The following is a 17607-nucleotide window of genomic DNA, read 5'->3' on the forward strand; positions in this document are numbered from 1 at the left end:
GAATCTATGTCTCAAACAAAAAGAAATCCCCTCATACAACTCAGTGCGAGACACATATCAGAATTCCTAGGACAACACAGTTATTGAGTCATTATGGTGAAGGAGAAGGCCATTTGGTCCATGAGAGTATGCCATTCATCAACCCAGTCAGTTTATTCTACTCTATTTCCATGGTTTTGCAAGTTTATTTCCTTCAATTCCAATCCAATTTTGTTTGGAAACCATTACTGTCTCTGCTTCCACTACGCATGTAAACAGCAAATACCAGGAACATTCATTGTATAAAATCCTTCTTCCTCATATCCCCTTGCAACTCTTGCCCAAAAGGGATGTTCCCTAGTCTTCCTACCATCTCCTAATGGAAAGAGCTTTATTTTGTCTACCTATCTAAACCTATCATTATCTTCTCCTTCAGTTCACTCCCTCCTCAACCTTCTTTGCTTGGAGGCGAACAACCCAAGTTTCACCAACTTAACCCTTGTAGCTGAAAATCCCTCATGCTTGGAACCATTCTAGTATGTCTCCTCTGCACCCCCTCAAGGGGTGTGGCGCCAGAACTGGTACAATACTTAGTTGCAGCCGAACATAACACTGGTGGCACAGTGGTTAACACTGCTGCCTCAACTCCAGGAACCCGGATTTAATTCCAGCCTCAGGTCACTGTCTCTGTGGAGTTTGCATGTTCTCCCCGTGTCGGCATGGGTTTTCTCTGGATGCTCAGGTTTCCTCCCACAGTCCAAAGATGTGGAGGTTAGGTGGATTGGCCATGATAAATTGCCCCTTAGTGTCAGGGAGACTAGCTAGAGTAAATCATGGGGCAATGGGAGTAGGCCTGGGTGGAATTGTGATTGGTGCAGACTTGATGAACCAAATGGCCTCCTTCTGCACTGCAGGGATTCTATGAGATGAGCTTTATAAAATCTTCTTTCCTTTTGTACTTCTATCTGGCAGGCATGTGATTTTATACAGAACACCAATTACCCTCTCCCTAAGAGGACTTTCTGACCTCAGATCAAGGCCCATTTCCTCTCTGACAGGCCCAGTCAGTGTCCAAGATCATCCAGATCCACCAACTGCATGAATTGAACCACAGTGCACTTGCAGAGAATGAGAGTTTTGAGAGACTGGAGAAGATGATCACATTAGTGCAAGTGTAGTAATGCCAGAGCAAAAAGCTATTTAACTGAGGCGATGAAACAGGTAAACAAAAATTCTGCTACTCACCAAAGATGACAGCTTTGTTATTTGCTCTCACATTCTTCATCCACCCTGTTCACCAATAACATAAGTCAGGTTAGGTATGTCAAACGATAACATTTTCCCATTTAAACAAACGTCCTCCTTCAGGAAGTAAGTCAAAGTACATAACAGAGGAATTATTTATGACAAATCGTTTGCAGCTTTTAATATAAAATACCCTGATGTATAAAAAACCAAGGGGAATGTAACCATCACAGCTTTGCCAGGAAGAACAGTTCAGTATAACTAACTTATAAAGAAGCAAGCTTCGCCTTTGAATGCAGATCATTTCATTGTGTGATTCAAACACCATCCAAGCCTTATGCATGCACCCAAGTCAAGTTAATCTTTTTCTTAACATCAATGTCAATGTCAACAGCTACACATATAAATTCTAATGAAAGTACTGGACCAAATCAGACCACACAATTCTGATCACTTGTTGTTATATAATAATCCTCCCAGTGTATAGCAGAAGACTAACTTCCTCTGATGTCCCTCTCCAGCTGTGGGAACATGCTGTAATCTGGTTTCTCTTGATCCTATAAATATTCTTAGTCTCCAGTAATCCCTCTTTTTGACCAGGTCCCTGGGATATTGATTCACTTTGCCAGCTGTTCATACTTCCCTATAAACCTGCCCATTCCCTAACTTTTCACATTCTGGCTCTCATATACATCCACTAATGCTACCATCCATTATACCACTAAATATACCATACATCACATTAGCCATTTAACAATCTTCTGTCTTTCAATCAAGCACTTGACGGTTAATGGTATTTTTTTCCCACCAGTCTGTTTGCATTTGTGTTACTGCCCACCCTCACGTCATACATCAGTCCATCTCCTCCTCATTCACTCCATATTGCCAGAGACACGCGGGTCCCGTGTTGGCCAGAGACATGCAGGCCCTGTGCCAGCGGCAGTGATTTGTCAAAAAGAAAATGACCAAAGATGCAGTGAAGACAAAAGATTTCAAACAGGGCAGAAGACATTTTATGTTTCAGAAAATACATTCTTTAATGAACACAGTATAATTTATAGACAGTGACAAGGGTGCTTGGCCTGAAGCAGTCCTGTATCACAACTACCATCTTGTGGTTTAAATACAACATCACAAAGGCATCAAAGTCTTTCTCTACAACTGTGCAACAGAATTTCTTCAAAGGAGACTTTCAAGTTAAATTCTATCACTCAATGAATGATCTTTCGTAGGTTAATGCATAACTGAAATCACTCAAATAAAAACAGCTAGGAAATCTGCTCCAAGCTAATGCTGGTATCAACACGCCTGGGATTTGATTTTCACTACAGGGAGACGTGTTTGCGAATCAAAGCATGGAAACAATAAATGCAGATCACTGCTCAATAGAAAGAAGATATTATATTGAAAATTGAAAAGAAAGAATGAACAGACCACAGAAATCAGGGTTCACTTCAATCACAGAACAAAGATAGCTCATAATACAGACTGGGAAAACTATATACAGACACCATGGATTGGGCATTTCACCATGAATATCCACATTTGAGGCCAGCGTAGACAGCAACTTTTTCCTAATTAGCTTTGCTAAATACATTGACTGTAAAACAGTAGGTAGCATTCACACCTCTGGGTCCGAGGCTGCAAGTTCAAGTTGCTTTCCAGGACAAGAACACACATATTAAGGCTAACACTCCAGTGCAATATGAGGGAATGCGGCAGTGTTGGAGTGCTGTCTTTCAGATGAGATGGTAAACCCTGTCAGGTGGCTGCAAAAGATTCCAGGCTACTATTGCAAGGTGGAACAGGGGATTATTCCTGATGCTCCAGTCAATATATTTATTCCTCAATCAAGATCATCTGCTCATTGCTGTTTGTGGGAGCTTGCTTAGTGGAGTTGGTTGTCAGCTGTCCTACACTATAACAATGACTACACATCAGAAGTAATTCATTAGCCATAAAGTGCTTTCAGACTTTGGTTGTGAAAAGTGCTGTACAAATGCAAATTTCTTTTCTCAGTACAGTTCACTGGACTTAAAGCCTGGACAATATTAATTAATTCAAATTGGCACTTCAAAATCACATCTGATTTCCCCACCATGCTCTCGCCATTCTGTATCTATCGCTGAACACCAACTATACAGATTGTAGTCTGGGTTTCTCATCCTACTGACGTTCAAGTTCGGTATTTAACCCATCTTGTACAGTAAGCAAGCCCGCCATGTCACATATAGGCCTGAATTTTCGGAGTCCAGACATTTCCCAGCTCGGTGAAAATGGCCTGGAAGTTGGGATTTTGTGCTGGGTTGGTAGGATTGCCTGGGAGTCAGGCCAGTCGAGCCCGGAACTAATGTGGAGTGAGGCTGCTGGAGCGGTGGCAGGCTGGGCAGAAGATCTGCCTCAATGCACCAGCACTTTGTCAAAGGGTTTCACAAGTATTAAAATATAAACAGCTCAAATTCTTATCCCTCATACCCAGTCACACTCTATGCCCCAATGCCAATCCTACCCACCCCCGACTTCTCTCATACCTTCCATGCCAACTTATGTCCCTCTATCCATTTCCATGGGCCTTCATAAGCCCCGTGCCACTTGGTGCCAATACCCCATCTCCCTTTGCCATTAAACCTACCATACCAAGACATCCAATATCCCACTGTGGACAGACCTCAGAAGTTAATCCCAGCATGGGCCTTAAGTGTCTATTGCAGACTTATTTATTTAAGCACATTCATTCATTAAAAATTAATCCACTACATTACATTCTTTCAACTACATAAGGGGAAATGTGATGAACTGTATAAGAGTTGGTGTAACAGATAGACAAGGGTCATGGGTGGAGGGGGGGACTGGTGGCGTTGGGATGGCGGTGCGGGCACGTTGGGCCGAAGGGCCTGTTTCCCAGGCTGTTTTTATTCTTTGTTTCTGTTGTTAGTGTAATTGACAGGAGGTAAGAGATGCAACACATTCTGACCTCTCACCTTTATACAGCTCCTAGCACTTCCATCTGCCATTAATGTTCCCTTATCTTATGCCCTACACATCTGTGCTTGCACTTTCTCCTAGCTCCCACAATCGCTGACCTTCTACTTTATTCCAGCTACTACACCCCCTCGTATACCGGATAAAATTCATCACATTTCTCTCTCTTTAGTTCTGAAGCAGTCATGTGTCTTTATTTCACCAAATGGTAACCCATCTTTTCAAAGGACTCTGCAAAGTTAATACTTCCTCTTACCAGGTCAAATCTACACATGGGCCAGAACTCTACCAACTTGCCAGCCATGGAATCGATGCGGGCAAGGATCCGACAACACAAATCTTCATTGACATCGAGCGCGGCCATAAAATCCCACCCACTGTGCTTTCCCACTCCTGGCAACAAGAACAGATGTAACTTCCTTCAAACACAACACACGAATCCTAACCCAGGAATATTACTGCCCCTGCTAAAGTGATAGCTGCTATATTTGGTGGCAGCAGTGTCTTTATAATTTCAATCTATTCCACAATTTTTGTAACGACGGACAGGAATCCAGGCAATACAATCGGAAAGCAACAAATCCCCAGTGAGCAGACTACAGTTTCAGCTAGGAATGAAGGGGTTAAAGTTAAGGGAAGTGTGTTTGATGCACTGTATAATTTAACACAGCAAGAACAAAGACAACACCTTGGTCTATATCATGGTGACCAGTGATATGATATAGCTGAACTCCTTTCTTCCGGATCTGAAGCCAAACTGGAGAGATGAAGGTGAATTTCCCACCAAATATCTTTGCAATTTCGTAGCCATGGCTGTTCCACTGCAGAATGAAAACAAAAACACAATAAGAAAGCAAACTGTGGCACCACTGAATGACAGCTTGAAGAGTCAGTTTCTTGTTATCTAAAGTGTAGCAGCAAGATAACTGAGTGCTAACACTCAGTAACCCTTAAGTAACCTGCAGACTGAAATTCCAATCATTAACTTTCAAAGTGTTTCAGCAGATGGTCATGAAGCATGCAAGTCTATCACTTCCTACAAGGAAACTCAATAACTCCAATTAAACACGGCAATATAGGCAGAAACTATACAGGGCAGCATTTCAAAATTTCCAGATGATACAAAACTGGGATTTCTTTGCTCTGTACAACTGAACATTTTCATCCCATGTACCATTTTAGATTATCTTATTTGCATCACTGTCTTGACATCCTTTGTAAAATGTGACACTCAGAATTAGCCACGATGTTCCAGCTGGGGCCTCACCAGTGTTTGAAGATTCAGCTTCACTTCCTTGCTGCTTTCATTTATAAAGCTAATGGAACCATACTATTTTTCAACATCCTTCTCAACTTGTCTTGTCACCTTCACAGATGTGTACACTTTACTGCCCCAAGTCCCATTATTTAAAGTTCTGCCATTCAGTTCACATTGCCTCTATCAAAATGTATTGCTTCAAACTGGGCTATCTATGCCCACTTGCCCTCTGTGTTTATTACATTTGCTGTACCTGCATACTAACCTTTTGAGATTCATGCAGTAAGACACAAAGATCCTTCTGCATGTTGGAGTTCTACAACCTCTTACCATTTAGTAATAGGATTATTTTATATTCTTCATCCCAAAATAGACATTTTCACATTTGCCAGATCTTTGTCCACCAAATTAACCTTAACACTAGATTATTAATCCAGAAACTCAGCTAAGGTTCTGGGGACCCAGGTTCAAATCTTGCCAGCAAATAGTGGAATTTGAATTAAATAAAAAATATGAACTAAGAATCGACTGGCATGCAGAGGGATCTTACTGCATGAATCTCAAAAGGTTAGTATGCAGGTACAGCAAATCTAATAAACATAGAGGGCATAGACAGCTCAGTGAAATGGGCAACACATGAGGGATGAAATTTAGTGCAGAAAAGTGTGAAGCAATATATTTTGGTAGGAGAGGCAATATGAACTGAATGGCAGAATTTTAAATAATGGGACTTGGGGCAGTAAAGTATACACATCTGTGAAGGTGGCAAGACAAGTTGAGACGGATGTTGAAAAGGAATATGGGCCCATTGGCTTTATAAATAAAAGCAGCAAGGAAGCGAAGCTGAATCTTCAATTGTTGATTGTCGGAAAAACACATCTGGTTCACTAATGTTCTTTTAGGGAAGGAAATCTGTTGTTGTCCTTACCTGGTCTGGCTTACATGTGACTCCAGAGCCACAGCAATGTGGTTGACTCTCAACTGCCCCTGGGTAACAAAGGATGGGCAATAAATTCTGGCCAGCCAGCGACGCCCATGTCCCACGAATGAATAAAAAAATTCCTTGTAGCTGCCTGTCCTCTTTAAAACTTACTTTCTCTAGAATCCATAGAATCTTTACTGTGCAGAAGGAGGCCATTTGGCCCATTGAGTCTGTACCAAACACAATCCCAGCCAGTCCCTATCCGCTTGGCTCCACATATTTACCCTGCTAGTCCCCCTGACACAAAGGGAAATTTAGCATGGCCAACACACCTAACCAGGAAGTCTTTGGACATCTTTCCTACCCATCTTTATGCCATCAGCAAATTTAGCAACCAAATATTCATCCTTCATCTAAATCATTTAAATAAATTGTAAAAAGTTGAGGTACCAGCGTTGATCCCTATAGCACAGCATTCGTTACATCTTGCAAACTAGAATATTACCCATTTATGCCTACTTGCTGTGTTCTGCTATCTTACCTTTTGCCACTATTAACATTTTTTAGTCCTTAAGAAACCATTAATACTCCCTTTGTTTTATGTCCATGACATAAGAATATAAGAACTAGAAGCAGGAATAGGCCTTCTAGCCCTTCAAGCCTGCTCCGCCATTCAATAAGACCATGGCTGATCTTTCTGTGGACTCAGCTCCACTTACCTGCCCCACTCACCATAACCCTTAATTCCTTTACTGTTCAAAAATGTATCTATCCTTGCCTTAAAAACATTCAATGAGGTAGCCTCAACTGCTTCACTGGGCAGAGAATTCCACAGATTCACAACCCTTTGTGTGAAGGAGTGCCTCCTGAACTCAGTCCTAAATCTGCTTCCCCTTATTTTGAGGCTATGCCCCCTAGTTCTAGTTTCACCCACCAGTGGAAACAACTTCTCTGCTTCTATCTTATCTATTCCCTTCATAATATCTTATGTTTCTATAAGATCTCCCCTCATTCTTCTGAATTCCAATGAGTGTAGCCCCAGCCTACTCAGTCTCTCCTCATGAACCAACCCTCTCAGCTCCAGAATCAACCTAGTGAATCTTCTCTGCACCCCCTCAGGTGCCAGTATATCCTTTCTCAAGTAAGGTGACCAAAACTGTACACAGTACTCCAAGTGTGACCTCACCAGCAACATAGCCTCGCTGTTTTTAAACTCCATCCCTCTAGTAATAAAGGATAAAATTCCATTTGCCTTCTTAATTACCTGCTGCATTTGCAAACCAGCTCCTTGAGATTCCTGCACAAGGACACCCACAGCCTTCTGCACAGCAGCATGCTGCAATTTTTAAAAATAATTTAAATCAAAGTCTACTTTGCTGTTATTTCTGCCAAAATGGACAACCTCACATTTACCAACACTGTGCTCCATCTGCCAAACCCTTGCCCACTCACTTAGATTATCTACATCCCTTTGCAGACATTCAAAGTCCTTTGCACACTTTGCTCTGTCACCCATCTTAGTGTCATCTGAGAATTTTGACACACTACATTTGGTCCCCAACTCCAAATCATCTATGTAAATCGTAAACAATTGTGGTCCCAACACTGATCTCTAAGGCACACCACTAGTCACTGATTGCCAACCAGAAAACACCCATTTACCCCAACTCTTTGCTTTGTTAGTTAACCAATCCTCAATCCATGCTATTACATTATCTGTAACACCATGCACCTTTATCTTATGTAGCAACCTTTGGTACGATACCTTGTCAAATGCCTTCTGGAAATCCAGATATACCACACCCACAGGTTCCCCATTGTCTGTTCTGCATGTAAAGTTCTCAAAGAATTCCACCAAATTAGTCAAACATGACCTGCCCTTTATGAACCCAAGACATCTTTGTCAATCTCCCCTTTGCTCCAACCAATCCTTGTTCTTCTATTCTGCCCCCTCCTCCAGCCACCTCTCCAACTATAAAATTCTTTACATCTCCATCCCTCTTCAAGTCCTGTCATATGGACACAAAACGTTAACTGTTTCTCTTTCCACCAATGCTGCCAAGCCTGGTGAATTTTTCCAGCATTTTCTGTTATTATGCCTACTGTTTCCTGCCAACCAGGCAATCTTTTATCCATGCCAATGTTATCTCTTACACCATGAGCTTTTATTTTCCACAACAACCTTTCATGTGGCACCTTATAAAATGCCTTCAGTAAATCTAAATACAACACATCCACTAGTTCTCCTTTATCCACAGCACCTGCTTCTTGAAAGCACTCCGATAAATTGGTAAACATAATTTCCCTTTCACAAAACTAAGTTGGCTCTGCCTGATTATCATGAATTTATCTCAGTACCCTGCTATAACATCTTTAGCAATAGCTTCTATTTTTCCGTGCTTGGCTAATTGGTCAGTAGTCTCCACCCTTTTATGGATAAAGGAGTCACATTCACTATTTTCCAATCTAATGGAATTCTTCCCAAATCACAGGAATTTTAGAAAATTAAAACCAACTATCTCACTAATCACATTTTAAGACCCTAGAATGAAATCCATCAGAATCCAGGGACTCATCACTCCACAGCTCCAACAATTTTCTTAGTACCACTTCCCTGCTGTGTAATTTTCTTCAGTTCCTCACTCCATTCCATTTCCTTATTACAGCTATTTCTGGGAGGTTGCTTATACCCTCTACAATGAAGACCGATGGAAAATGCCTGTCGAATTCATCTGCCATCTCCGTAATAGTCTGTGCAGATACATGGATTTGGGCCAGTGTCTGTGGGAGTTTGCGCATTCTCCCTGTGGTTGTGTGGGTTTCCTCCGGGTGCTCCGGTTTCCTCCCAGTCACCTGTGGAGTGCCCCAGGGATCTGTTCTAGGACCCTTGCTGTTTGTCATTTTCATAAATGACCTGGATGAGGAACTGGAGGGATGGGTTGCTAAGTTTGCCAACGACACGAAGGTTGGTGGTATCGTGAATAGTCCGGAGGGATGTCAGAAATTGCATCGTGACATAGATAGGATGCAAGACTGGGTGGAGAAGTGGCAGATGGACTTCTACACGGATAAATGTGTAGTGGTCCATTTTGGCAGGTCCAATGGGATGAAGGGCTATAATATCAAGGGTAGGACTCTTCGCAGTGTAGAGGATCAGAAGGACCTTGGGGTCCGGGTCCATAGGACTCTTAAATCAGCCTCGCAGGTGGAGGACATGTTCGAGAAGGCATACGGAGTACTAGCCTTCATTAGTCGAAGGATTGAGTTTAAGAGTCGGGAGATAATGCTGCAACTTTATAAGGCCCGTGTCAGACCCCACTTGGAGTACTGTGTGCAGTTCTGGTCGCCTCACTACAAGAAGGATGTGGAAGCTACTGAAAGGGTGCAGAGGCCATTTACAAGGATGTTGCCTGGATTGGGTGGCATGCCTTATGAGGATAGGTTGAGGGAGCTAGGTCTTTTCTCCCTGGAGAGACAAAGGATGAGAGGTGACCTGATAGAGGTGTATAAGATGTTGAGAGGTATAGATCAGGTGGATTCTCAGAGGCTATTTCCCAGGGCTGAAATGGTCGCTAAGAGAGGACATAGGTTTAAGGTGCTGGGGAGTAGGTACCGAGGAGATGTCAGGGGTAAGTTTTTCACTCAGAGGGTGGTGAGTGAGTGGAATCGGCTGCCGTCGGTGGTGGTGGAGGCAAACACGCTGGGGTCTTTTAAGAGACTTCTGGATGAGTACATGGAATTGAGGGTTACAGATAGGCCTGGTAGGGATATGATCGGCGCAGCTTGCAGGCTAAAGGGCCTGTTTGTGCTGTAGTGTTCTATGTTCTATAAGCTTGTATTATTCCTTCCTTTATACCTTACCCTAACATGTGGTTACTGTTAGGGGGCCTGTATACCACTCCCACTAGAGACTTCTTATATTTTCTCACCTCTATCCAAACTATTTCTATATCCTGGTTTGCTGAGCTAGTTCCTAAGTTGATGTCACTTACTGAATAGAACTCACTGACATATGAAGGGGTCACAGGTGGAAAAATGTGTGTGAAGTTGGGGCAAAGAAATAAAGGTATTTTATGAAGAGGCAGAGCTCCTGTCTCCTTTACTCCACAGCAACTGAGAGACTTAAAGGGTTACCCTTCCACTTTTTCCAAGCTGTTGTCCGTCCTAAATGTACCCTTCAATATTCAGTTCTCAATCGAACTCACCCTGCAGCCTTCTCTCTGAAATGTTCATTCGATCATATTTATTTTGATTTATGTTGGCCATCAAATCATATTGTTTCAAATGCTATGTGCATTCAGATTCAGAGTCTTTTAATTTTGTCCTTTAAGTATTTTTCTAACTACCAGCATTATCTGCTGATTTACCCTTAGTTATAATCCATCTCTTGATTAGGTCCCATCAGTAACTCACACCTAAATAACTGTTATTCTATACATAAACCACTTGTACTTCAGTTAGATTACAGCTCATGACTCACTCCCGAATATCATACCATACATAAACCACACAAATATCTTGATCACATAGCAGTCTGTAATTCAGTCCCAGTTTTGAATAGTCCAACCATGGGTATATATCAACATAATCGCAGCATAGAAAGTTGTGGATTTTAATGATAATAGTACACAAAAGGGAATCTAAAGAGGTTTTTAATTTCCTGGCTTGAATATGTGTTAGTTCCTGGTAAGCTGGGGATTGACTAATGATTGTATAGCACAGCCATCCACACGTGGACACACATCCATGAGAGAAATTGCACTTAACAAGTTGGACACTAAGGACTCCATTGGTCTCACAGCATCTGTAATAACTCAGAGGTTGACAGTTTCCCCATTGCAAATACTCACAGGAGTAACGTATCCCAGAACATCACCGTTGAAGTGCTGCTCATTCACTTTGGCAGCACAATAACTCTTCTGCTCTTTCACAATATCTCTGGCTCTTGGGTCAGTGACAACAAGGCCTCGGTCCTGAACCAAACGTTTTGAAGGCCCTGTCTAATAAAACAATACTTGTATCACATATTATAGTCAACAGAACAACAGCATATAGATACACCAGCACTGACTGAGTCTGGTGTTACATTTGTCTCCCATTCTCTACAAACACAAGTGGTCAGTTTCTATGGTTGAAGGAGGATGTTTATCAGAACATTCGGCAAATCAACTTTCATCTGCTTCAAATAGTGCCATGAAATCTTTAACAAGCAATCAAGCCATTCTAACAAACTGAAGGTTCTTAACATCAACATCACATTTGCAGTCAGCACCTTTAACAATGTAGCACATCAGCAGTGCTGCACCAGGGTGTCAGTAAGGGTTAGGTGATCAGTTTGGTTTGGACACAACACCTTCTGATACTGAGGAGATCACAGGATGGTCTTGCAATTAGACAGAACAGCATCAGATCAAATAGCTCGAAACACTGCACCTGAACACAACACACATGTACACGCACATCTCTTTTTCACCTTTTACCACCTCAACAAAAAAGTTTTTTGTGACAGGATTAATGCCCTTGCATAGAGAGTCTGTGCCACATTGCTCAGTGGGAATATCTGGTAGAATTGAAGAAAATCCAGTTCCATTGGTTCATTGATCTGGTTGTTCCACCAGTTACAGAGATGCAGATTTATTAGCAAGTGCCTCTTTCCCCAATGTCAATCCAATGATGGCATCAGCTCTATGTTCATTGACACACTGCTAAGTCACATCGTTCTCTTTCCTCATTCCCTCTCCAAGTTCATCCTGTCCAGGATATAAACTATTCTGCATCTTCCCCACTATTTCCACTGAAGTGCCAATCACCCAGCTGCCACTCCTGGTCTCCATGTCAGTGAATATTATTAATGATTCGAGCCTCTAAACCAGGCGCCATAACCCCCTCCCAAAAGTCCCAACCTTGTCCCTATCATCATAGTAAAATTACCATCCCATCCCCAACCTCCCTTTCCTTTTAAATCCATTCCTATTTTTCCTGGAATCTGTCCAATCAGGTTTCACCACTGCCAGAAACAGTTCTTATCAAAGTCACAAATGACATCCAAAGTGATTGGGACAAAGGTGAACTTTCCCTCCTCATCCTTCACCACCTTTGACACAGTTGAGCTCACCACATGGTTGTTAAGCTGGGTAGGACTGTTATCCATTCTCGGGCATCTGGTCAAACCCAGACATTTTCCCTCATCTTTACCTCCAGAAGGAAGAACATGAGACAAAGGAGCAGTAGGCCATTTGGGTATGTTCAACAGGTCAATATGATTTGCTGTGCACGAGTGAAGAGTGTTAGCGTGCTTCGTGTTTTTATGTACGAGCTGGCTTCTCATTGTGACAATGCTATCAACAATGTGAAAAAGACAGCCAGATGAGCAAGTGTCATCCTGTCAGTACAGCTTCTCCATCAGCAAGTCCTGCCTCTCTCACAGCCCCAGGTTAAAGCTTTCCCCTGACATGAAGTGTGCTGACCTACCAACATGTGGACACCCCCTGACACATAAAGCAAACTCTCCACTATTGGTGAATAGCTGCCTTGTAGATACCTTTGGCAAGTTGAAAGCCGAGGGAGTAAACCCCGACAAAACAATCTGCAGTGGAGCCCGTAGGATGATTGATGTATAAATATGTCATCTTTCTAGTAGCTCCTGCAACCGGGTTGAAGCCAAATAGTGTTTTGTATTCATTTGGAATCAACTGAGAAGGTGGAGAGGCAGGGCCCTGAGATGAGCAAATTTGTTTGATAACAGAGGGGTGAGTTCATAGAAGTCCAGAGAAAGGTTTTGAAAAATTCATCACGCGCTTCCAGCCAAAGTCAATCGTCAGATCCACCAATATGAAATTCAAAGCCTGCAGCAGAAATGTATGGACAATTTCAGAATAAAATCAAAAATGCAGCCAGGAAAAAGTTGAAAAGGTCTTAGATCAGCTGATGCGGGGCTTTGCAAACCCTGAAGTACAAAAGATTTAATTGGAAAGGACAAGCTCAGAATATTGCAGGCATAGAGGACACAGCCATGTGTACACTGGTGAAGATGCTGACTACACAGATAGCTAGCTGCCTTATATATCAACGGTCAGTAAGGCAGCAGGGATGACACAGTGAAATAGTGATAAAATATGAATGAACAAATTGACAGAAAATGAGCGAGAGCTGTGGATGACCATATGAATTCAGGGAGAAAGGAAACGTCCCACACAAGGATCAAACTGTAGAGTGTGCGAAAGTCCAATCACTGCAAAAGACATGCAAAACATAACAAAAGAATAAACAAGTCATCAGAGACAGGTCAAGAAGGTCAATGAGAAATAAAAAGAACAAAAATAAAATAAAAGAGCTAATGGAACCTGGGGCTGCATTGTGGTGCAGCAGTTAGCACTACTGCCTCACAGCACCAGGTTCAATTCCAGCCTTGGGTCACTGTCTATGCACATTCTTCCCAAGTCAGCGTGAGTTTCCTCCAAATGCTCCAGTTTCCTCCCACAGTCCAAAAACGAGTGGGTTAGGTGGCCTGGCAATGCTAAATTGACTCTAGTGTTGGGGGGATTAGCAGGGTAAATGTGGGGTTATGGAAATAGGCCCTGGATAGGATTGTGGTTGGTGCAGACTCGATGGCCAAATGGCCTCCTTCTGTACTGCAGGAATTCTATGATTCGATAAAATATCCATCCCAAGAGATGACAATTAGCTTGAGGACACCTTAGGCATAGGAACCACACAACTGCACATCATGGCTGATGGCCAAAGAAGAATTCACACCACCATTCAGATCAGCAATAAGGTGAGAAATAAGATCACAACCAAAAAACCTGGCCTGAGGCTTGATATCAGAACACAGAGTATCATCCTGCTCAGACTTAAGTTTTTCTGAAAATTTAAAACAAAATAGTTATCCAGGGAAAGATGCTCTGTGACCAGGCAATATCATACTAACAGCAGATAAGGAGAAACAAAGATTCAACAACTAAAAGTAACCCAAAATCAGAGGAAGATAAAAAGGAAAAGACGTTCTCTGAAACAGATGGCCCTGCTTCTTGGGGTTATGTATTTTTGAAGCATTCCAGCTGATCTCCGTAAACCATGAGGTAAACGAAGCAACACTGAGGGGGAAAGAATTGAACTTGCTGAAAGTCCAGGTGAATGGAAAGATAATTGATAGGGTCACAAAGACTACAGTTTAAGTAAATTCTAGGGTAGTGAGAGAGAAACCAAATTGACAACATTCAAATTTCTGCATCTACGTTTTAGCCTTTAAGATGAACCTGTTCCAGCAGAAAGGAGGCAAAACGTAAGGACCAAAGAGCTCACTGTCACTGTCACTCCAATCTCCATCTCTGACAGCTGACAGGCATAGACCTGCAGACAACTCTGCCAAACAGAATACATCCTCATTGAGGGAGACAATTCACTGGTGTATTACTGCAAGGAGCTCAGCTTTTCAGCAAACCTGTTAAATCCCTGCTCCAAGTGCTGAAAAGACAAAATATACATGGACAATATTCAATCATAAAACCTGGAACTCAGCTGAGCTTGTTGACGAAGTTGAGACTCCAGGGACTGACAGCAGACAGCCATGTTCACCCTCCAACCCACAGGGAACAGGGAGGGTACCAGCTGCATGGTGAAAAGGTGGTCACTGAGACCGGACGCCATCCCGGCTCCGCTCTCACCTCCTCCTCCAGGCCGCGGCCTGCACTTTTCTTGACATCTTTCTTGGACAGAGTGCCGCCCGCCCCCGGCACCAGGAGTGGACAGGCCGCCAACAACAACCAGGCCCCGGCACAGCAGCGCCGCCTCGTCCCCGACATGTCAACCTGCGGCAAGACCCGGGGACACCCGGACTACCAACCAATCCCGAGACAGCCCGCCCACAACATCACAAAAGGCAGCACCATCTCACTGACTGATTGGACAGAGCGCATGGAAAGGACGGAATGTATTTGATTGGAGGGGGAAGGGGGGAGGGGGAAGGGGGGGAGGGGGAAGGGGGGGAGCGGGAGGGGGAAGGGGAGGGGAGGGGGAGGGAAGGGGAGGGGGGGGAAAGGGGGGGGAGGGGGGGAAAGGGGGGGGAGGGGGGGGGGAGGGGAGGGGGGGGAAAGGGGGGGGAGGGGAGGGGGGGGAAAGGGGGGGGAGGGGAGGGGGGAATGGGGGGGGGGGGAGGGGAGGGGAGGGGGGGGAGGGGAGGGGGGGGAGGGGAGGGGGGGAGGGGAAGGGGGAGGGGGGGAGGGGAGGGGGGGAAGGGGGAGGGGGGGAGGGGAGGGGAGGGGGGAAGGGGGAGGGGGAGGGGGAGGGGAGGGGATGGGGGAAAGGGGAGGGGATGGGGGAAAGGGGGGGGAAAGGGGGGGAGGGGAGGGGGGAAAGGGGGGGAGGGGAGGGGGGGAAAGGGGGGGGAGGGGAGGGGGGGAATGGGGGGGGAGGGGAGGGGGGAATGGGGGGGAGGGGAGGGGGAAGGGGGGAGGGAGGGGAGGGGGGAGGGAGGGGAGGGGGGAAAGGGAGGGGAGGGAAGGGGAGGGGGAAGGGGAGGGAGGGGGGGAGGGGAGGGGGGGAGGGGAGGGGGAGGAAGGGAAAGGGGGGGAGGGGAGGGAGGGGGAGGGGGGGGGAGGGAGGGGGAGGGGGGGGGGAGGGAGGGGGAGGGAGAGGGGGGAGGGAGGGGGGAGTGGGTGAAGGGGGGAGGGAAGGGGGGGAGGCGGGAAGGGTGAGGGGAGTGGGGGAAAGGGGGGAGGGAGGGGAGTGGGGAAAGGGGGGAGGGAGGGGAGTGGGGGAAAGGGGGGAGGGAGGGGAGTGGGGGAAAGGGGGGAGGGAGGGGAGTGGGGGAAAGGGGGGAGGGAGGGGAGTGGGGGAAAGGGGGGAGGGAGGGGAGTGGGGGAAAGGGGGGAGGGAGGGGAGTGGGGGAAAGGGGGGAGGGAGGGAGTGGGGAAAGGGGGGAGGGAGGGGAGGGTGGAAAGGTGGAGGGAGGGGAGGGTGGAAAGGTGGAGGGAGGGGAGGGAGGGTGGGGAGGGGAGGGGGAGGGTGGGGAGGGGAGGGGAGAGGGGACGGGGAAAGGGAGAAGGGGGGAAGGGGGAGGGAAGGGGGGAGAAGGGGGAGGGGAGAAGGGGGAGGGGGGAAGGGGGGAGGGGAGGGGGAAAGGGGGGGAGAGGAGAGGGAGGAAGGGGAGGGGGAAAGGGGGGGGAGAGGAGAGGGAGGAAGGGGAGGGGGGAAGGGGAGGGGGGAAGGGGGGAGGGGGGAGGGGAGGGGGAAAGGGGGGGAGAGGAGAGGGAGGAAGGGGAGGGGGAAAGGGGGGGGAGAGGAGAGGGAGGAAGGGGAGGGGGGAAGGGGAGGGGGGAAGGGGGGGGAGGGGGGAAGGGGGGGGAGAGGAGAGGGAGGAAGGGGGGGGGGAGAGGAGAGGGAGGAAGGGGAGGGGGAAAGGGGGGAGAGGAGAGGGAGGAAGGGGAGGGGGAAAGGGGGGGAGAGGAGAGGGAGGAGTGGAGGGGGGAAGGGGAGGGGGAAGGGGGGGAGAGGAGAGGGAGGAAGGGGAGGGGAAAGGGGGGGAGAGGAGAGGGAGGAAGGGGAGGGGGAAGGGGGAGAGGAGAGGGAGGAAGGGGAGGGGAAAGGGGGGGGAGAGGGAGAGGGGAAGGGAGGGGAAGAGGGGAGGGGGAGGGAAAGGGGAGGGGGAAGGAGGGGGAGGGGAAAGAGGGGGAGGGGGAGGAGGGGGTGAGGGGGAAGAGGGGGGGGAAGGGGGGAGGGGAGGGGAAAAGAGGGGAGGGGGGAGGGGGGGGAGGGGAGGGGGAGGGGGGGGGAAAGGGGTGAGGGGAGAGGGGAGGGAAGGGGGAGGGGAAGGGGAAGGAGGGGGAAAGAGGGAGGGGGAAAGAGGGGGGAAGGAGGGGAGGGGAAAGGGGGAGGGAAGGAAGGGGGAGGGGGAAAGAAGAGGGAGGGGAGGGAGAGGGAAGGGGGGAGGGGGAAAGAAGGGAGGGAGGGGGGAAGAAGGGAGGGGAGGGGGAAGAAGGGAAGGGGGAGGGGGAGGGGGGGAAAGAAGGGGAGGGAGAGGGGAGAGGGTGAGGGGGAAAGGGGGAGGGGAGGGGGGAAAAGAGGAGAGGGGGAAAGGGGAGGGGGGAAAGGGGAGGGGAGGGGGGAAAGAGGGGAGGGGAAAAGGAGGGGATAAACGATCGAGAAAGGGAAAAGGAAAAGGGGAAAAAGGGAGGGGGAAGAGGGGAGGGAAAAGGAGGATAAAGAAAAGAGGGGAAAAAAG

The 17607-nt window shown here is 46.6% G+C and overlaps 1 protein-coding gene across 1 annotated transcript in view; it reads right to left on the minus strand.

Annotated features, from left to right (window-relative positions):
• The window catches only part of chid1 (chitinase domain containing 1), a 100332-nt gene that overhangs the window by 78705 nt on the left and 4020 nt on the right, over nucleotides 1–17607 (minus strand). The window contains exons 2-5 of the mRNA XM_080191472.1: nucleotides 15053–15223; nucleotides 11237–11386; nucleotides 4895–5027; nucleotides 1225–1269 (exon numbers count right to left, since the gene is read on the minus strand). Of these exons, the coding sequence (XP_080047598.1) occupies nucleotides 1225–1269; nucleotides 4895–5027; nucleotides 11237–11386; nucleotides 15053–15223 (499 nt within the window). The remainder of the gene's footprint in view (nucleotides 1–1224; nucleotides 1270–4894; nucleotides 5028–11236; nucleotides 11387–15052; nucleotides 15224–17607) is intronic.

This window comes from Carcharhinus amblyrhynchos, chromosome 6, assembly GCF_965287045.1.
Source record: "Carcharhinus amblyrhynchos chromosome 6, sCarAmb.v2.hapA, whole genome shotgun sequence".
Taxonomy (NCBI): domain Eukaryota; kingdom Metazoa; phylum Chordata; class Chondrichthyes; order Carcharhiniformes; family Carcharhinidae; genus Carcharhinus; species Carcharhinus amblyrhynchos.